Below are 22,084 nucleotides of genomic sequence, written 5' to 3'. Positions count from 1 at the left end.
AGTGCAAAGTTATTATGAGCTAACTGACTACTTCCAAGATTATCAGAAATCACAAGTAACTTGACTGTAACTTTATAAGACAGCATGATCAGTAAACTCTTTTTAAGTTTAGAGATAATTACATAAGATATATTAATAATCATGTTTGGGGTGGGGGAGGATGCATAGTATATTTTGCTGCCTAAGAATGTGGAGCAGAAGAGAAGTTTTCTTTTTGACTGTTCTGACTGAAAGTCAACTTTCAAAAAATTTTATTTTAGATTTCCTGCAAAAGCAGCTTTATGCTGTAACTAAGCAGAGTTTTTATTCCTAGCACAACAGATTTACATTTTCATGTTATAGACAACTGGTAAAAGCTATATGGAATCAAATTCTGCATAAGGCAAATTTATGAGGGAGCTTATCCAAAGGGCTGAGTTACCTGAGCATCATGAGGCCCTGGAAATAAGACAGTTTCACTTAAAATGTATGCATTCAATAATAGATGATCATGATGCTCCAGGAAGTCATATTATGGCAACATTTAAAATACAACAAATATTATTAAGTTTTATGAATTTCTGCATCATAATGACATTTTACAAACTTTTCATTATCTTAAAACTGTTATAATTTGAAAATAATGAAGTAGCAAACTAAACACAAGGATACTTAACCACAAATCAAGAGTCTGCTGTATTTTGCTGAGTGGCCCAATGAAAATTGATGCAAAATTTATATCTATTAGATTATCAATCATATCAACTTTATCAGATAAAATTTTTTACAAAAGCCAATTGGAACTTAAGGTAAGGAAGGGGAGGGGAGAATCAGTTTATTCATTCATAGCTTCAGTTAGCACTTATTTACTCAAATCAATATAATGAGTGAAATAATTATCTCATTAAGATCCAGAAATAGATGCTATTACTCAAAGAAAATTATTCATAAAATCTCAGAAATCTAACCTGATTTCCTTGGGCAAGCAGAGTTTTTAGTCTGGCTATTTCGGCTCGGAGCTCACGAATGAGTTTGACGTTAGGATCCTCATTAATGGTAGGCTTGTTGATGATGTTTTTGGCTCTATTTGCATATCGAAGAGTACTTAGGGTTTCTCCATAATTGACATCGGCAGGTGAAATAGCTGTGAAGAATGAATTCAAAAATTATTTAACCAGCACTGAGTTTCATTTAATACAAACTTGATTCATAATCTAAAAGTCAGATTAACCTCAGGTTGTTGGGTAGACTTAAATATTCACTGTTCTAGTAATGAATATTAAAAATTATCTAAGATTTATGAGGAGAGTGTTCACTACCAAATTAAATTCCAGTTAGCTTGACTCAGTTCTACAATTAAACACTCAATGATCAAAATATTTTTGTATCTGAAATTAATACCCATAGAAAAAGGACCTAGTAAGTCGTTTCTCTTAAATGAATAGAACAGCATTATCATTATATTCTTCAATAATAAACTCCAATTTGGAATATGACCCAAGGAGAAAACATGAAGTTAAAAGAATGAGAGCTGGTTACAGTCAGTTTCTCAGTAAAGGAATGTGGATGCTGTGTGGATGAAGCAGGGTCTTCTCGCTCTGTTTTTCCATCAAACAAAAAAGGAAATATACTTATTGATTTTTTTTCCATTCATATAGTTGTCACAATTATTTACAAAACACTAAAGAGGAAATGATTCTGTCCTAAAACGTCTGAGAATTGCTACAAAGAACACAAAGCTTTAGAAGCTTTTGCAAAAGTTTGCAAAATAAAAAAACAAAAAATGTAGGAATAAGAAAGTTCCAGGAGTTTCATTAGCAAATTTCCTTCACTTTAGCAAAACACTGTAAAAGGAAAAGTAAAGTAGAAAATGGATAACCAAATTTGAATGTTTCCAATAGCTAGCCCTAAATGTAGGCTATTTTATAAGATTCTATCATATGTAGATGGGAACATATTCAAGAGAAATTCTTTTAAAATACATGAAATTGATAGAGGTAATAGACAAGATCCAGAGGCCTCTGATTTGGCACCATAGAAAGAGAACATCCCTAGTCTTTTAAAGTTAAAAGAAAGAATATACTTCAATATTTAAAAAAAGAAAACTTCCAAAACACTGGGCATACTTCTTTCAGACTGAAATTGGAACTAACCTGTCTCTTAATTCTCAAGTGTTAGTTACACAGAACATAGTCTCCATGAAACTCTTTTTCTCAATATATGTCTATTGAGTTAAGAGCTGAAATGGCTCTTAGATATTATCTAGCAAATTCCTTCATTTTATAGATAAGAAAATTGAAGTCTGGAATGGTTTAAGTGACTTAATGATCCAAGAAATAAGCAGCAGAGTCAGAATTTGAATGCAGGTCTTATGAATCTAAATATAGTGTTCTTCATAGTACATCATGCTTCTTACAACTACTTCACTACTATCCCTAGTATTATATGACAATATCAAAAGTAGAATAGCTTAACCAAAAAACAGTGGACAAAATTGGCATTTTCTGAAAACAATATTGTTTTCAATAGTTCTAGTAAGAATCATGTATAAACATATATAAAGTGGTACATGTATCTATAAATTGGTATACATGCATATAAATTGATGTGCATATGTGTCTACATGCACATGCCTATGTGCACAGATGCACACATACATGTACATACACATACAAATACGTGTGTGTGTGTGTGTGTGTGTGTGTGTGTGTGTGAGAGAGAGAGAGAGAGAGAGAGAGAGAGAGAGAGAGAGAGAGAGAGAGAGAGAGAGAGATCTTCTTGAATTCAAATCTGGCCCCAGAAACTTACTAGCTGTGTGACCCTGGGCAAATCACTTAACTCTGTTTGCCTTAGTTTCCTCATCTATAAAACTAGCTAGAGAAGGAAATGGCAAACCACTCCAGTATTTTTGCCAAGAAAACCCCATTTGGGATCACAAAGTATACATGTATATACACATATATCAACATAGATATAATTGTACTTCTTGATTGCTAAGATTGCTAGTTATCTAGGAGAGGCAAAGGAAAGATACCCCAAAGATATTTTAGGCCTCAAGATATAAGTTCCTATGGGGGGAAAGAGTCCAGGCTCTTGGAGAGGAGACAAAGACTGCAATCCACTAACCCCCATGGGAACAACACACTGCTATGGGGAGGGAACAGAATGAGTGGGCCAGGAAGAAATCTACCAGGCATGGCAGGATGCAGGAAGCATGCCATCTGGTAGCTTTCCATTCTAACTAATTAGTCTTGCTAAATAGGTATGGTAAGCCCATTTGTTCCTACTTCTTGAAAGAGTACAAGTTCTATCGGTGCCATCTAAATCTCAGTGCCAAGGGAATAAAGTCCTAGTTACCCCAGTCTAGCTGCAGTTTGGGTTGTAGTGTGAGCCTATGTAAGTTCTGTTGAAATAACATTTGTACCAAAGTTTCATTTCAGTGTATAAAATAAAAACATTCTAATTAAAGTTAACTCCTGAGTAAAGAGTCTATCTTACTGCTTAGAGCATTGTAAATATCCTAAAGTAAAAAGATTCTGTTCCAAAAAGAAAGGATTGCCAAGGTTCCAGAAGGAAAACCTAGAAAAGCCACGAAAGACAAAACAAAAGAAATGGGTTCAGACTGCAACATAAGATAATTAGGTTTGATAAAGAAGATTTTTCTGGCAATGAGGGGTTTTAAATAGCAGAAACAAGTGCTAAGGAAGGCTGGGTATCTCCTGCTCCATTGATCTTATAAAATTGGTTCTTCATCTAAGACAGTTTAAACATAGGTTTGTTAGAAAGCTGGTAATTTTTCAATGTCCACATTAAACTAACTAGCTTCACCAATCTCTAACAGATGAACAAGCAAATTACAGCAAGGGCAACCCACTTTAAATTATAGAATTTTATAGCTAAACAGGAACCTGGAGATCATCTTGTCATGTTAAAGATGAGGAAACTGAGGCCCAGAAAGGCTAAACAACTTGCCCAAAGCCAAACAGCTAGTTAGTGTCAGAACTGGTATCAAGACTAGAAGCTGAGTCCCCTAATTCACAATTCAGAGGCCCTTACACTAGAACTTGAAATGACTTCAGAAAGTTTTTCCTTTAATATTTGCTAAAAATCTATTCTGAAGATGACTGTGTACATGAATATCTGACTTCAAAACTCAAAGTTAACTGCTAACTACTATCCTTAGTGATGAAAAGCAGAAATCATCATACCAACATGTCTTTCTCTACTATTCCAATCATATTATTGCCTCTTTTTCTATTTTCTTTGTTAATTGTTTTTTGTTGTTACTATTTTTTTAAATGAAATTACATTTCAAAATTTTACTGAGCATATGGAGGAAAATTAGGTGTTCTTACCAGAGTAGATGGAGATGAATAAGATCTGATCTATGCTGAACAAAGCAATTACTATCAAACAAAATTTTAGAAAAACTTATATTAATGCTAATGGGTAATTAATTTGGCTCCTTTGGAAAAATATCTCTTCAATATAAGTGCATAGGCTTTTCTCAGAACAGGTATACATGTGATAATTATAAAAATGGGGTGAAGTTGTTTGTTCATTTAAAAAAAGAAGATTCACTGAAGCCAAAGATAGTTATAATTTAGAAAAATTAAAATTTTAATCACATTTTATTCCTTAACCATAAGAGGAAAAAGGTTTTAGAGCCTTTTGCATATCAAAATGACGCACTTTTTAAAAAGATTCTCATAAAACATTTTGCCATATTCTGAGTATTCTGAGGCTGAAGATACATCCACCATCATCTAATCAATGGGTATATAAATAATAAAAGTGAAGCAGTAATGTTTCCCAACAAGAACAAAAAGGATATAAATAAGAAAAGCTTAACTGACCTTAGACTCAGGAATTCCTATTCTTGAGCCCAGTGGAGCTAAGATGGGATACCAAAGAAAAACCTAAGGAAGGGACTATTTGGGATACTCAGACTAACATGAAACTAACTTGGAGAATTCAGAAGCAGCTTGTAACATTGTGGGGGAAATGTATGGCACAAGAAGTTTTTTATGACAATCTAACACATAAGAAAAACAGAATGATACTTCACTAAATATTTACTGATTTATTCAAGATACTATCAAGAAAACTGAGAAAACATGTTCCCTTTCATCAATCAAGATGAAAATCAGAAAATGTTCAAATGCAGCAAGTTTCACTCATGCTTAAAACTGTCACAAAACATTTGCCATGTTCTGTGCATAGCTCAGACAATTTCGCCTTATCCTTTCATCCACAGGTGGAGAACTCTCAAATTAGACATTAGACTTAGTCTTTCCCTTTCCTTCCTCCAGGCATTCTAGACAATATCAAGAGGCTTTTAGTGATACTCTATGTATAAGAGGCTACAAAAATGGATGGTAACAACACATTTTCCTCTTTCAAATATTTAACTGAATGATATCCCTCGCTTTCTAGGACATAAATGTGGGGTATTATCTGTTTTAAAACTAGAAAAAGATTTCAAGAATGGTAATATGGTGCTAAGGAAAGGGCAGTGGACTGACTCAGAAAACCCAGTTTTATGGGCTAAGTCTGCCATCAACTAGATGGAAGCTTAAGCAAATCTCTCAACTTCTCTGGTACTGTTTCCCCGTCTACAAAATGAAGGAAAACACAATTGCTAAGCTCTAGAATTTGATCATTCTAGAACCTGTACCTCCAAATTTTAAGCAGAAAAAAATATATACTTTTCTTTTAAATCCTAGCAATTTTAAACAATTTCTTTATCTTTGAAACTGCATTTGAAATCTTTTTTAAAATTAGTAAATTAATTAGATTTTTTTACTCAGCACTTTACAGCAAATATTAAAAAGTGTTTACGTTTTCACAACTATAGGCACCACAGTATAATGAGAAGAGCACTGCACTAGGGAGTCAGATTACTGGGATTACAGAAAATGTTCTCTCCCTTAGCAGCCATTTGACTAAGAACAAGCCCCTAAACTTCATATGTAAAAGAGGAATATTAATATTTGTGCCACCCACCTCATACAGTTGTGGTAGTAAGGAAAATGTTCATGAACTAAATGCTTACACAAAAGTGAGATAATCATTGAACTCAATGGTGCTGAGATCACTCAGTGAGACAGAATAGAAAAAAAAGAGCAGAGGTCCCAAGACATAGACGTAGGGGTTACCCATGGTTAACAGAGATGACATCAATGAAGATACTACAGAGACTGAGATGGAACAGAAAGAAGTACAGGAGGAACCAGGAGAGGTCAGTCATGAAAACCCAGAGTAGAAGAGAACATTCAGGAGAAGTGATCCACAGTGCTGCAGAAAGGTCAAGAAGGATGAGAAATGGGAAAAAAAAGCCATTAAATTTGTTTCTTAGGAAAATTATTGGTAACTTTTGTGAGAACATTTTTGAGGCTGGAAGTCACATTTCAGAGGACCTAGAAGATATTGAAGAGAGAAAATGGACTGCCTGAATCCAGATGGCTTTTTCAAAGATTTTAGTTAAGAACAGGAGGAGAGGAACAGCATGATAGCTAGTAGGGACAGAAGGAGCTGGCAAGGCTTTTGTAAGGATGGAGAGGGAGGTTTCGGCATGTCAGAAGCTTCAGGGAAGAAGCAAATAGGGTGAAATTTGAAGACAATCATCTAGAGAAGATTGGAGGACATGGGGACAAGAGCATATGGAGAGGAGTTGGCTTTGGAAAGAAGAAGGGACATATCATCATCAAAGACTGTAATAAAAGAGAAGATACGGGGAATAAAATCAGATGAGGAGAAAGGGAAAACATGAGGTTCATCTCAACTGCCCTCAATTTCCTCAAGAAAGTATGAGGCAAGATCCCCAACTGAGAAGGTAAGGGGGGAGATGTTATGGGAGAATCTGAAAGAAGCAAAGGTTTTGTGATAGCCACTATGGTAAGTCAGATAAAGAAAAGTCAGTTAGGGAGGAGTAGACAAATGCCTTGCAGCTGCAAGGGACCAGTTGAGATGAGGTAATATACATTTATAGAGGACTCAAAAGGCAATAAAGAATTCTGATATGCTCCAGTTCTATTCGGTAACATATGAAATGGTGGGAGTAACCCAAGGTTGGGGAATGGCAAGACATGATCAGCAATAGGACAAGGGAGCAAAGGTCTCAAGGGGATATGGAGTCATGGCAGGGCAGCAGCTGCTGGTGGAAGGTTGATGTCAAAGAATTGAATTGCCATCCACAAACTTTTCTGAGTAGAGAGTAATGACAGCTAAGAAATACATCCACATGCCAAAGCACCCTGAGCTGGCAGACAAAAATGTGCTCAGACTCCATACTGATGGCCACACTGCCTCTGAAGTGTCATGGCTATATTAAGCATAGAGACATTTCTACTGTTATTCTTGCCAATGAGGACATGAGCTTCACCTCCTCACTGGGGTTGTATTACCACATTTTCCTCAGGCAAGCAGGCCAAGGCCCAACAGCCTGCAGACTGAACACACCGTTTAGCTTATCTAGGGCAAAGCTGACAGATAAACACAGAGAAGAAGTGCTGCTCCCCTGGAAACTAGAAAGAAGGTAAGGGCCTGGGGGTCAGCAACAGAATTCTAATTCAGAGGTGTATCTGAACATGGATATAGCCAACTTTCCCAGTGAAAACTGTAGAGATTTGTTTCATGTTGAATAAAAGATAATATGGAGCTGAACTAGTTCACCAAAGAATTCGAAATTGAAAAGGAAGAGAAGTGTGGCCAAAGCAGAGGTGATTGTCTGGATAAGTACTGAAGAGTGGAGGAATTGGATGTAATCTTAACTGAATCAAGTTTTATTTATTAATGTTCATTTTTAATTTTAATATTGACTATATTTTAATCTATAACAGAAAATCCATTTACTTTTATTCCTGTGGCCCTTCATTTTTTCCTCACGGATTATAAAGCATTAAACAAGTGCATATTTATTCTTATTATGTAGGTTGGTAACCCCCAATAAGAAAAAAGAAATTCCCCAAAAGAAATTCCTCTTTTAAGCAAAAATAAAACCTAGGTATCTTCCCCCCACACACCATTACTTTGGTTTTTATAATCAAGTAACAGGCACAGGCTCAACGATTTAACAATGTTGTGGTTGTCAATGCAAATAGGACATAAGCCATATTAGCTGACATGTTTTAAGACAGAAAGAAAAACTATTAATTGAAAAAGGTGTAAATAGTGTGAATTCCTAACAAGGAATATTAAGCCTAAATACATATAACTGTTTCACACAAGGTACAATATATGCTGGAGAAAGAATCAAAACTCTTACTGGCAATCATGATAGTTTTAGAGTTTCCTCCAAGGCTATCTTTCAGCAACCAAGTCAAAACAGAGTCCCTGTAAGGCACGAATACTTGCTTCTTTTTTACAAGAGGGTTTGCAGCATCCTGAGATAAATCAGCTGTAGGGAAAAAAACAGGCTTATGAAGGCTTTTTTTTCCCTTTAATTCTGGTTCAAAAGAGCTTTAAGCTATTACTCTACAACAAAAACACTAAGCTTAATTGCTTCATGGTAACAATGCAGGGAGAGGTACAGAAGGAAGCCAAGAGCAACACGGTGACTTACCTAAGGCAGAAATGACATTTCCCAGAGTAACGAGGGACTTGTTAATGTTCCCTCCTTCCTTCAACCGCACCCCCGTAGCTCCCGTGGCATCTGCTCTCTCACTCCCCGCCAGATCAACCAAGTGGATCTTGCTCACAGTTTCACACGGCATTTCTGAATCAAATTTTGCCTTAAGTAAAATACACGAACAAAAATGAAAAGGTACATGGATCTCTGGTGTTGTTTCTGAAACAAATTTTAATTATTTCATACTCCTCCCTGTGGTTTCACAGGGTACAGTTTGGGGATTTGCTTATTGTTTGGTTTTTGATTTGTTTTATTGCCCTTGATGATGACTGTGAAACTGGAAATTAAATCTAATACAATCAAAATACCTCAACATAATTGGTGTGCCTTAATGTCCTTTAGTGAGGGGAGACAAAAGTAACCATTCACCCAACTAAACATCTTTTGCTATTAAAACTTTACAGAGGTTATTTGTTCAAGTATAGGTTGGAATAGATGGCCTTTAAGGTCAGTTCCAACTCTGGTGCTATCCAATACTATGATTAGTTTCTCCACACATGATTTAAGAATTAAGGCAATGTGTATGTGTGTGTGTGTATGTGTGGTTTTTTTTTTTTTGCCTTAAAAATGGAATTCAGAATTAGAAACACCAGGGGGTTTTTTTTGTTTGCTAAGACTTAAAAGGTAAGTTAAAACTCAGATAAGGGTGAAAACTTTGGTTGATCTCTAAAATAAATACAACTGTATCTAGAAACCTTACAAAATTAAATCTATATGAATGAATTTCCTCCTAACTGGTGTGCATCCCTGGATATCCTGCTGTAATCTCGTAGGAGACAAAACAGTATTTGAAAAGAGCTATAATTCTGTGGTCAGAGAAGTATCATTTATACTGATCACATAAAAAATTAGAAGTTGTGTTACAATATATGTCATGTCCTTAAAATGCTATTCAAGGAGACAAAGTTTCATTCATTCATTTGGAAAATTTTTATTGAGGACTTAATGCAGGGTTCAGAGACTTATATAAGGAGTTCAGAGATGAATGAGAAACTGTTCAGGGAGTCAAGGAGCTTCCAATGTAGTAGGGGAGATAAAACATGTAAACAATATAATAATAATAGTTGTCCAACAATAGCTTCTCTTTATAACTCCAAATACAACAACTTTTTACAATATGACAACCTGAAATATTTTCAAAGCTAATTTGCCTGTTATCCATAGATTAAACATTCATGTTGACGTGGTCCACTTAATATACCTGCTCAGTTAGAGCTTGAGCTCAGAGCCTCTTGGAGGATGCCTTCTAAACTGACGCATTCTTTTTCATAATAGAAAATATAAGACTCAAGATATGGATATGCCTTGTCTGAGGTCACACAAGTAGTTAAGTGTAAGAAGCAGGATTTGAACCCAGATTCTGTGACCACAGAATCAAAGGTCTTTCCACTAGCCTCCCATGAGATGCCAGCAGGACATCCAGGTGAAGATGTACACCAGTCAGGAAGAAATTAATTATCCAGCTTCAATTTCATAAGGTTCTAAATAACATTTTATGTACTTCAGAGATCTACCAAAATCTTTCTTTCTGTATAAGTTTGCACCTGACTTTTAAGAATACACAAACAAACAAAAATGTTACTGGTACTTCTAACTCTGAAATTAATTCTGTTCCCAAGGCCTCTGGTAAAAAATAATTCTTCCTAATTTCTAAAATAGTGCATTAAGAAACTAATCATGGTATTGGATAAACTCAAAGTTGAAGCCGACCTTCAAAAACCATCTATTCCAACTTGTATCTGAACAAACATTCTCTCTGTAAAGTATTAAAAAAGAAAAATACTTGAAAGGATGAATGGTTATTGTTCTCTTAATTCAATAAGAGAAATAATGCCAATAAAAAGTGGAAAGAATTTGTAACTATTTGAAACTAGAAATCAAGGCACTACAACCAAGCACTGAGCAGATAGAAGCACAGTACATCAAATCAAAGAATGAGGACCTAAGACCTCACCTGACAAAAACGCCACTGAATTTAACTGTACATGAGAGAATTTTTCATTTTCTTTGAGTTCTGAAGTATTCAAGCAAATTTTTTTTGAGACCAGGTCTTCCTGTCTTGAACTGACTGAAAGTATAACTCAGGGCCAGACCCCACTGCTGATGGGCAGAAAAGCTTTGACCTGCTCCATTTTTTTCCTACCTGGGCTAGATCAACCCTCCTTAGGCAGCCTGGTGGTCCTCTGCTACCAGGGGCTCAAATAACTGGTGCCAGACTTCGTGTAGACACCTAATCAGCTTTAGATCAAATTCCAGAACCCAAGTGATCCACCAGCCTCAGGCTCCCCACAAGCAAGAACTACAAGTATGCCTTACCACATGTAGATAAGGATTTTTCCCCAAAACTAGAACTAAAACATAAAGATTATTGTGATGTTTAAAATACAGTGTTTTACCATGGGGGTGAGGTCAGATTCCTCCATTGCTTATTTCCACTTAACTGACTTTATAAAGGTTCTTAAGGTTTCCATGTACTTTACATGTTTTATCTCATTTGATCCTCACACCAACCCTATAAGGCACTACAGGCATTGTTAATTCTTAAATTTTAAATATTATCAATAATTCCAGATTTTAAAAAACTGAAGCCAATGGCTAGTGTCAGTAAGTGTCAGAGTTGAGATTTGAATCCAGTTCTCTGCTGACTCCAAGTCCATTATACCACGACACCTCTCTAAAGACTTAAATGTTAGATCCCAGTTTTTCTCTCTGAACGCCTTGGCTTTTGAAAAATACCTGCTCTATCCTCCACTAAAGTCCTATAGCGAATGCCTCAGAGTGTATAGATGAGTCCTTGTTATTAAAAAGCTATGCCAGTGGAGTATAAATTGGCAGGTCTTACCCATATCTACCTAGGAAGAGGTTTGAGGCTGGCCCTGGTGAAAAACTATATAACTATCATCAAAAGACCAGCCAAAGCTCATCACCACCTGATGAATATATTTAGCATCTCACCTCATAAAGATCATCTACTATGGCAGAGCTGAGATGTGATCTACATGAATGGAAGAATTATCTACTCCTAAGAAATCCCAGTAGCTCCTTCAGATATCAGTCTGCTTTGTTGGTCTAAGTATTAAACTGAATTTTAATTGTAAGAACTTCCATATATATTCAACACTTGACTTTTGATTAAAATTAATTTTTCGCATTAGTACTTATAAATGTTCATTTCTCCTTTCATATCACTCTAACAATCATAATCAAGTTTGTTGGGGGAAATCCATGGGGTGATAATGGACCTTGACACAATTATTCACCTTGGTTTCCAGCTGACTTGATTCACAATCTATTATCTCCCACAGAGTTTACAAGAATGAAAACTTTTGCTTAATTAAGCATATGAACAAGTTTTTAAGTCTAGTATAGAACAGAAGTCTGCTAAGTACTTCTTAAGGGTATAACTCAAGACACTTCAAACTACTCTAAGTGTAACTCCAGAGAAACTGAAACACTATCACACACTCCATTCTTTAAAAAAACCACACACACACACAAAACCAATATTCAGCCACCTTTCCCTGCCTCTTGCTCTGGGTAACAATAATAATTAGTTCTCATATGTTGCTCATCAAGAACTAGACATCAGGCACTTGGGAAGTGCATTTGCTGATTAAAGGGCCCTTAGTTCTCTTTACCTGAGTGAAGTTGATGGTGAAAATGGCATGAGACCTGCTGCTGACATCATTCATTCCTGTCGCGGCAGTGGTTCGATTTATATTTCCTGCATCCATTAGTTCTTCTACATCACTGTAATTCTGGACTAAATGTTTTGACAAGTCTGAAGTACAAAAACCAATTTTTTTAAAAAAAGAAATCTTTGCAACTTCCATTAAATTAAATACAAGTTTACGTCTATTAAATACCATACAATTGTGGCAATAAGCAATCCAATAAGAGTGCTATTTGCTTTTTTAAATGCAAGAGCATAATCTTGTTAGTACTAATAGCCATGCTTTACGTGTTATTCTAAAACTAGAAAATTATAAAGGAAAAGAACAAATGAAGCTTACAAAAATTATGTTCATATATTAATACTTTATTGAGAATGAGGAATAATCAAGTAATAGACAGCCTCATGGTATAGTAGAAAGTTTATTAGATCTGGAGTGAAAGAATCACCAAAGGTAAACAGAAAAGGGAAGTCATAAGGGACTTTATAAGGTAAACTGTTTACATTCCTATATGGGAAGAGGACATTTGTAACTCATAAGATCTTTCTCATTATTTGGGCAGTCAGGAGTATATATAGACAGAGGGCACAGGTGTGAGTTGAATATGAAAGGATGATATCTAAAAAACACAATTAAGGGGTGAGAGAGGAATGTACTCGGAGAAAGAGAAAGGGAGAGGCAGAATGGGGTAAATTATCTCACATAAAAGAGGCAAGAAAAAGCTTTTACAATGGAGGGGGAGAGCAGAGGAGAGGGAGTGAGTGAACCTTATTCTCATCAGAACTGGCTCAAAGAGGGAATAACATACACATTTAATTGGGTATAGAAATCTATCTTACCCTACAGGAAAGTAGGAGGGGAAAGGTATAGGGCAGAGGGAACGACAGAAAGGAGGGCAGACTGGGAGAGGAGTAATCAGATGCAAAACACTTTTGATGAGGGACAGGGTGAAAGGAGAGGGAGAATAGAATAAATGAGAGGGAATAGGATGGAGAGAAATACAGTTAGCAATATTAACTGTGAAAAAAAAATTTTGAAGCAAGTTTCTCTGATAAAGGCCTCATTTCTCAAACATACAGAGAACTAAGTCAAATTTACAAAAATAAGAGCCATTCCCCTACTTGATATATGATCAAAAGATGTGATCAGTTTTCAGATGAAGTAATCAAAGCTATCTATAGCCATATGAAAAAAATACTCTAATTCACTAGTGACTGGAGAAATGCAAATTAAAACAATTCTGAGGTACTACCTCATACCTATTAGATGGGCTAACAGGACAGAAAAGGTAAATGACAAATGTTGGCAGGGATGTGGGAAAAATGAGACTTTAATACACTGTTGGAGTTGTGAACTGATTCAACCATTCTGTAAGAGCAATTTGGAACTATGTTCAAAGGGCTACAAAAACCCCTGTGCCCTAGCAATGCCACTACTAGGTCTATATCTCAAAAGAGATAAAAAATAAAAAGGAAAAGGATCTACATGTACAAGAATATTTACAGCAGCTCTTTTCTGGGGGTAAAGAATTAGAAGTTAAGGGGATGCCCATCAACTGGGGAATGGCTGAACAAGTTGTGGTATGTGATTATGATGGAATACTATTGTACTATAAGAAATAATGAGCAGGATGCTCTCAGAAAAACCTGAAAAGACTTGCATGGGCTGATGCAAAGTGAAATGTACTGTGTACAAAGTTACAGTAATATTATAACATGATCAGCTATAAATGACTTAGCTATTCTCAGCAATGCAATGATCCAAGACAACTCTGAAGGATTTGTAATAAAAAATGCTATCCATCCCCAGAGAAAGAACTGATGGTGTCTGAATACAGATTGAAGCATACTTTTTTTAACTTTCTTTATTTTCCTTGGGGAGAGAGGAGTAGATAAATTTTCAACTCAAAAGTTTATTGAAGTGACTATCGATAAATCTAAATAAATTAATAAAAAAAATTTTTTTTAACTTTCTTGAGTTTTGGGGGGTTTTTTGTCTATGTTTTCTTTTACAAGGCTATTACGGATATGTTTTACATGACTACACATGTACACCCTATATCAAATTGCTTGCCTTCTCATTGTGGGGGGGAGGGGAATGGAGGAAGGGAGAGAATTTGGAACTCACAGTTCTAATAAGAAATGTTAAAAATTGTTTTTACATGTAACTGGGGAAAAATAAAATACTAAATAGAAAGGATCACCAAGTCCCAGCTCTGCCAACAAGCTATATGACCTCAGACACTTGACTTCAATTCTCTAAGCCTCAGTTTTCTTATCTATAAAAGGACTAAAGGTCTCCTTTAACTCAAAATCTACAATCATATGATTCTAGAATAAAGCTCCTCAGTATACTGGCTAGACTAGACAAGAGCTACAGGATGAGAGTATGAGAATAGTTCACAATCTGCACCATTTGAAGGAGTATCCATAAAAAATGAGATTATGAACACTCTGAAGTATATTCAGTACTCTAAAATTATCTGTAATAAGACAGATTTGGGAGTTTTCACCTGCATGTTCCAACTATGGCTGCCCATCCACTATGAATCTTACTGGTGCCCTCCCTCAAGTTCACCACAGAGGGTTAACCTAATATTTTGGAGGCCTTTCTTGATTTCTTTTGACATTGTCACGGTGCTAGTGGATCACTCTGGCTTTCTACCCGCCATCAATCCCTTTATAAATGACCAGACCTTTTTCTTCTTATACAGTGTAATTCCTTGATGACATCTTTTATGCCTTTTTTTTTCCATCAGATTTCCTCACTGGTTTCATGTTACTATCTGTTCACACTCACCATACAAGCCTCTCTATTGCCATTCTCTATTAGCTCTTTGGAGTCATCTGTGTTCCATGCTTCCATATAGCAACACTAGTAGAAAGTTAGGAGTATTAAAAAGCTGGGTCTGTAGAAAGGTTAGGGATCAATGAAGGAGTTTTGCCATTTCCCAAAAGAAACTCAGCCCATGCTCCTCCACCTGTTCAACTCTGGGCTCAACTCATCATCCATCTGCATTGTCTTTTCCAGATATACATACTAATAGATGTAGGGTGTCCATCCAAATGTGTGTCAAAATCTGGGCAACAAAAACTTTTCGTCCTCTTGGACTCTCCAGTGTAAAAAGACTGGCCAAACTCCTTTAAGCGATTATAGAATTCTGCCAGGAGGCACTGTAACATTCTGGGGCTTAGTGAAAACTGTGCAATGTGATCCAACAGATGTATCTGGAGGCCCTCATCATCCACACTTTTTTGGGTGAATATATATCGTCCTTCCTTGTGGCACATTTGTTTTTATTAGAGCAGCCCACGGAGCTGCTATTATACTTCTAAGAAAACCTGAATGGTTTTGATATAAAAATGAGACACCTTGTTTTAAAATAGTCTGCAAGGTGGTGTGGTTTTTGTTTTGTTTTGATTAAATAAAATGCTTTTTAAAATCAACAAACAATAAGCATAATAAGATTTTACATTCTCTGTCTTGTAACTGTAAAATGTTAAAGATATGTCCCATTGTTAGATATTGCTTGTAAAAGTAGTCACACAGCCACCAACAGCCTCTTACCAGCTCTCACCTAGACTATAGAAAGAGCCTTTGAATTGGTCTCTCTGCCTCAAGTCTCCGTCCACTCTAACCCATCCTCCTTTTAGATGCCAAAGTGATCATCCTAAAGTACAAGTCTGACCACGTCACCCCACTGGTCAATCTTGTCTCGCAGGTCACTTCTATCTCTAGGATCAAACATAAAATCCCCTGACAGTGAAAGTTCTTCATAACCTGGTTTCTTCCTCTGTTTCCAGTCTTCTTGAATTCTTCTCCCCTCCAAACACTCTAGAATTAAGTGACTCTGGCCTACATGCAGTTCCCTCACACACAGAACTCCATGACTTTGCATTGGCTATTTCCCATAAATGCTTAAAACGCTCTATCTCCTCACCGCCACCTAATAGTTTTCCTGGCTTCCTTCAAAATCCAACTCAAATCCCATCTTCTAACAGGAGGCCTTTCCAGATCCACACTGATGCTAGCCCCTTCCTTTGAGATTATCTTCCATATATTCCGGGTATAGCTTTCATGTACTTAATTATTCACATGTTTCCTTCCACATTTGAAGGTGAGCTCCTTGAAGGCAAGGCCCATTTTTGCCTTTCTTTGTATCCCCAGCACCTAGCACAATGCCTGGCACACTGCTAAGTGTTTACTGAATGTATTTCATTAGACTGACATCTAGGACTATGAAGTCAGAATCCAAGTATAGTGGTTCTACTATACTTGATGGACAAAAAAGTCTGTTATAATGATCTCTGCAAGTTCTTTTCATTTTATTCCCATTTGTAGCCTTTTTATTTTCAACTCTGAGCACTCTTAGAATGAATTTGCTTCGCTGGATGTCTTATTAAAATTTCTTTAAACTGGTTTTAACTTCCACTGTTTCTCTTTGCTTTATGGGGCCCTACTCATAATCGTTGTTTTTTGTACAATTAAACAAATTAGTTCTCTATCTGGCAAGTAAGCCAGATTATTAGTGACAATCAATCAATTAATAAATTTTACTAAGCACCTCAATAGGGACTGTGGTAGGCACTCAGGATACAAATGCAAAGAATGAAACAATCCCTACTCTCAAGAAGTCTTTTAGGCTCTGTGGGTCTCCTTGTTGTGGTAATTAACTGTGAACAAACTTGGTAACAAAATTATTATATTCAGTGTTTATGTTATTTATATAATCTCCTTCCCATTTTTTAAATTTTCAATTACTTGTTTAATTATTTTAAAGTTTTGTTGTTTCAATCCTATATCACTTTCTTCTTACTATTATTCTTTTTTTGGGGGGGGAAGGAGGCAATTGGGGTCAAGTGACTTGCCCAAGGTCACCCAGCTAGTAAGTGTCCAGTGTCTGAGGCCAGATTTGAACTCCAGTCCTCCTGACTCCAAGGCTGGAGCTCTATCCACTGTGCCACCTAGCTGCCCCATTCTTTCCTTTTGTGTTTTTACTAATTCTGATTTTAGCTCTGATTCACTGACAGACTGCATTTAGGTAGATGGTTCAGGGATAATTTCCACAATAATCAGTTCTTTCCTGTCTATAAAATATAAGCCATTTCATTTTCATGGAAATTAAGTGGAGCTTGCCATGTCCAGCACCTACACATTCCTTCCACAAAGACAGTGTTTGCCATATAGAGATACGAGTTTATGTGCAATCTATAAGTCTTTGGTCCCTCTCATTCATGTATAAACTAGTATGAGCACACTCACTTAATAAAAATTCAATTTTGGAAAATGATGAAGTGGAGCAATACAGATCCTATTTACACTTTAATCTTGCCACTTAAATTTTTAAATGGACAGCATAAATATCTTTTTAAAAAAACACTCACAGTCAATACTACAAATGTCTTTCCATGGTAAGAACTCTAAGAACCTCTTTATTATCATTATGGGTCATTGAGGCAATAAATATAGAGAGCAGGCAACTCTACTTCAAGAATAATAATAATAGCTTTAACTGTAGCACAAAGCAGAGATTACTTACCCTGTACGAAAACATTTGTAAATTAATCTTCAAACCTGGGGGGTTTTACTTAATACATAAAACAAGGGCTTAAAAAACTAGTTTGGCTACTTAAACATTTCAAAGAATCATTTCACAAGACTCGATTCAATATGCATTTATCAAGTGCCTACCACAAGGACTGAGGATACAAAGACAAAAATGAAACCACACCTGCCCTCAAGAAGTATATATTCTACTGGAGGGAAAAAGACTTGTACAAACTTAAGTAAATATAATGTAAATGGAAGAGAGGAGCCAAAAATGACTGACAAGTTGGGGTGATCACCAAAGGTATAGTGCGGAATGTGGAGCTGAGCCTTTAAGGGGGCTAGGGATTCCAAAAAGTGGAAGGGGGAAAAAAGTGGAGGGAAAACATTTCAGGCACAGAGGATGGGAATCAGCAAGTAGGTCAACTGGGTTGGAATGGAGAGTATATGAGGAGAAATACAGATCATAAGCTGAGAGCTGGAGGAGACCTCAGAGGAAGAAAACGAGACCCAGAAAGGCTTTGTGACTTGACTATGGTCACACAGCTAGTAGCAGAGCCACTGCCTGAACCCAGGTCCTCTGACTCCAAAGCCAGAGCACTTCACAGCAGCACTGGGATTCCTAACTTGGCTGAATAGTTTTATTTTAAATAAGTACATAAGAATTTATGCAATTCGAGTGTGAAAGGAAAAGACCAAGAATCCATTTTTTCTTTCATAAGCAATACTTTTCTAAAACTTTATACTAATATCCAAAAGCAGAAAGTTATGAAATAAGTGTTCTTACCCTCAACATAAGGTCCTTCTTTGGGATGCTCACGAACTCTCAAATTGTAGGTTTTGGATGACTTCCGCCTAAGTAGATCTCTCACACGTTCATTATAGATCTCAAGGTAGCTAAAAAATTGGATTTAAATTAATTTACATTTCAATATTTTTAATGCATATAAATTTCAACTCTAATTGGAGAGCATAATATAAGTATAGAATGAATTTGTAATTTTCTTACCAAAAATAGGAAGCTTACAGACATTCCCATGAGGATCAAAGCCACAGTGGCAGTGTAACACAGTCACACTTAGAAGCCAAGGACTCACCTATCTGGGGTAATTTCCCTATGCCAAATACACTCATCTAATTAGTTCATATTTAGATGGTACAGACGCTGTCTAGGCAACTCATTAAAAAGACAAAAAGTTTTGTTTCTTCAACTATCACAAATGAGCAGAATAGCAGATTATCTGTGAAAGGAAGCTACAAGATTCCTAAGATCAGGCCAGAACTACAGTGACAGTATCACACAAAACCAATTCAGGCAAGCTCCACCCAACTCACACACAAACTGGGTTCCAAAAGTCTTAAGTCAGTAGCTTTAAAATCTGAAAGGCATGTTCTCTGGAAATACTATAACATAGGAGTCAGGTTCTCTGGCAAGCCCCACAAAAGTTTATAATGGACCTAAAGGGAAATATTAAAGAATCTAACCACCACAGATGAGTTCCATCTGTAGTGGTTCCATAAACATCCCCTTTCCCCAGTGACATCTGCCCAGCTCTACATTAATATTGTGAGGCAACTGAGTAGGGGAGGGATGTACTTGTAAGGAAAGGTAGTAAGACATGGCAATAGGGCATAAGGAACTACAGAGCCTCCATGAATTCTCATGATGAAGAGCTGTCAAATACCAAGGATTCCCACTAGTGCTAACCACAGGGATACCTCTTAGCCATGAGCAGATTTCCTATCATTGCCTTTTTCTTCTGAAGACCCCAGAGACTGGCTTTCTCCTCCCCTTTTCACAGCCGCCACCTATTTAAGAATTTCTTCTCCTATCCTCAATAGTTAAGTGTTCAAAGAAAATGAACAGTTGACAAAAGAATTGCAGACTATTAACAACCATATTAAAGAATTCTACTAATAAGCAAAATTAAAATCAAAACAACCTTAAGGTTTCAACTCATACTCAGAAAATTACCAAAGAAAATAAAAGACTGTAAATAATGATGTTTAGGAGTTGTAGAAAGACTGGCACACTAATGTATTATTGTCACATATATAAATTGATATAACCATTTTAGAAAGTAATTTGTAATTATGCTGAGAAAATGGCTAAAATGGCTATAGCCTTTGATCAAAAGATGGCAAATACTCCAAGGAGTCAGTGAAAAAAAAAATTATAATAATAAATACTTAAATTATTTAGAGCAATACTTTGTAGTAGCGAAGACCTATAAACAAAGCAGATGCTCATCCATTTTGAAATTGTTAAATAAGTCGTAACATATGAATATAATTGAACTGTGACGACAGAGTAACGGATGAAGATTTATATGAACTGATGCAAAGTAAAGTAAACAGAACCAGGAAAGTAATATACACAAAAACTACACCAATGTGAATGGAAAGAACAACATCCTAATCTTTCTAAACTGTAAGTCTGACCATATCACATAGACACCACACACGCCCATTCAATAAACTCTAACAGTTCCTTATTATCTCCAGGATCAAATGTAAAACCTTTTATTTGGCTTTTAAAGCCCTTCATAACTTGGCCTCTCCTTACCATTCCAGTGACACTGGCCTCCTTGCTGTTCCTCAACACAACACTCGCATCCCCTGACTTTGGAGTATTTTGACTGACTGTTGCCTATGCCTAGAATGCTCTCCCTCCTCATAACTGACTCCTGGCTTCCTTTAAGTAGCAGCTACATTCCACCTCTGTAAGAAATCTTTCCTCGTCCTCCTTAATCTTAATGCCTCCCCTCCAAGACTACCTCCAATCCATCTTGTATAGATCCTGTTAGTATAAAGTTGCTTTCATGCTATCTCCTCCATCAGACTGTCAGGTCCTTGAGATCAGGCATTGTTTTTCACTTTTCTTAGTGTCCCCAGAGCTTAGCAAAAAAAAAGTGCTTGGCCCATAGCAGGCACTTAATAAGTAATAGCTGACTGACACTGTAAAAATTATAATGACCAAGCTTGGGCCCCAAAAAAAGATTTGAAAAGGTACCTCCCCACATCCTTTAAAGAAGAAGGGACCCATGGCTGTGGAACACCGCAAACAATGTCAGATTTTTCTTGATGTGTTGGTTAGTTTCCACTAGGCTGGTTTTCTTCCCTCTTTTTTTGTTATTTAGTATAAGGAAAAGCCCTTTTAAAGGAGGCTTAAGGATTTATGTTAGGGAATGTATGTGATTTAAGAAAACAATATCAATAAAAATCTATCCAAAAGAAAAAGTTTCTCTATTTCCCAGACCCATTGGAGAACAAAATCTAGTCTTGCATATATGGCCCTTTGTGATTTTTCTAAGGGTTTGTGGGGACAGACACAAGAAATAAACAGACACAAAGTACAAAGGCTCCATTTCTTCCTCATTTTTTTTTTCTTAGACCATTAGTAAAAAATGAAATCACTTATTCGTGTTACTGCTAGATGTCTGTATGTTAATGCATCTAAATTTCAGATAAATCAAAGCTATCCTAAGTGTTTCTTCTAAGAAGCTGGAATAAATGTGGGTTCTTAAGAGTGAAAAATAGGACACAGTCTCTCTAGACTAAGTGGGGTGGACTGGGCTAGACAAATGCCGAGGAGGCAAATGTTAGGAGAAAGGGAGGAGAAAGGGGCTATTTGAGAGACAATGTTTACTACTATTTTCTGCCTCCTTCTTCCTGCTTTCTATGACTACCACTGCAGTCCCAACCTGAACTGGGCCTTCAGTGTCATAGGAAGGGAAGGAGAAAATAGCCAAATGACAACAAAAGGGGGAAAAGGAGATTCCCTGTAATCATATGCCCTTCCCAGGTAAAGGTATAGTTATAAGGGATGGATGAAAGTGGGCCTGCTAAGAAAAGGACCACCTTGATCTAGAAATCCAATCTAAACCAAACTCACCTGACTTCAGTTCGAAAAGATGCTTCATCCCATTTTGTAGTTTCATTTATACGACTGAACAAACCTTCACAAATTCGAGGTATTAAGCCAGAATCACCCTGTAATAAGAATCAAGAATTGATCAAATAATTTCTTGCAACACAAACAACCTCCAACTGAATACACAGGAAAAAAGAACACTGGAGGTTCCACAGCCAGTCATAGGTTCATGGATTACAGTTCTAGCTTTAACAGTTAATTTACTCTGGGAAAAGCATTTAGTCTTTATAGGCCTCAGTTTCCTCATATATAAAATAAGTTTTACTGGATGATCTCATAAGTCTCTTCTGGCTCAAATTCTATCTTCCATTAATGGATTCA

At 36.4% G+C, this 22,084-nt stretch overlaps 1 protein-coding gene across 4 annotated transcripts in view; it reads right to left on the bottom strand.

The window, feature by feature from the left end:
- The window catches only part of KIF16B (kinesin family member 16B), a 350,941-nt gene that overhangs the window by 277,684 nt on the left and 51,173 nt on the right, over nt 1–22,084 (bottom strand). For all 4 annotated transcript variants that reach the window (XM_020986360.2, XM_078149707.1, XM_020986316.2 and 1 more), the window contains exons 5-10: nt 21,725–21,822; nt 18,617–18,726; nt 12,247–12,389; nt 8,543–8,711; nt 8,246–8,377; nt 948–1,123 (exon numbers count right to left, since the gene is read on the bottom strand). In XM_020986360.2, coding sequence (XP_020842019.1) covers nt 948–1,123; nt 8,246–8,377; nt 8,543–8,711; nt 12,247–12,389; nt 18,617–18,726; nt 21,725–21,822 — 828 coding nt within the window. The remainder of the gene's footprint in view (nt 1–947; nt 1,124–8,245; nt 8,378–8,542; nt 8,712–12,246; nt 12,390–18,616; nt 18,727–21,724; nt 21,823–22,084) is intronic.

This window comes from Phascolarctos cinereus, unplaced genomic scaffold (assembly GCF_003287225.1).
Source record: "Phascolarctos cinereus isolate Bilbo 61053 unplaced genomic scaffold, phaCin_HiC Scaffold_2;HRSCAF=192, whole genome shotgun sequence".
NCBI lineage: Eukaryota > Metazoa > Chordata > Mammalia > Diprotodontia > Phascolarctidae > Phascolarctos > Phascolarctos cinereus.
This window is presented reverse-complemented; position numbering and strand designations above follow the sequence as displayed.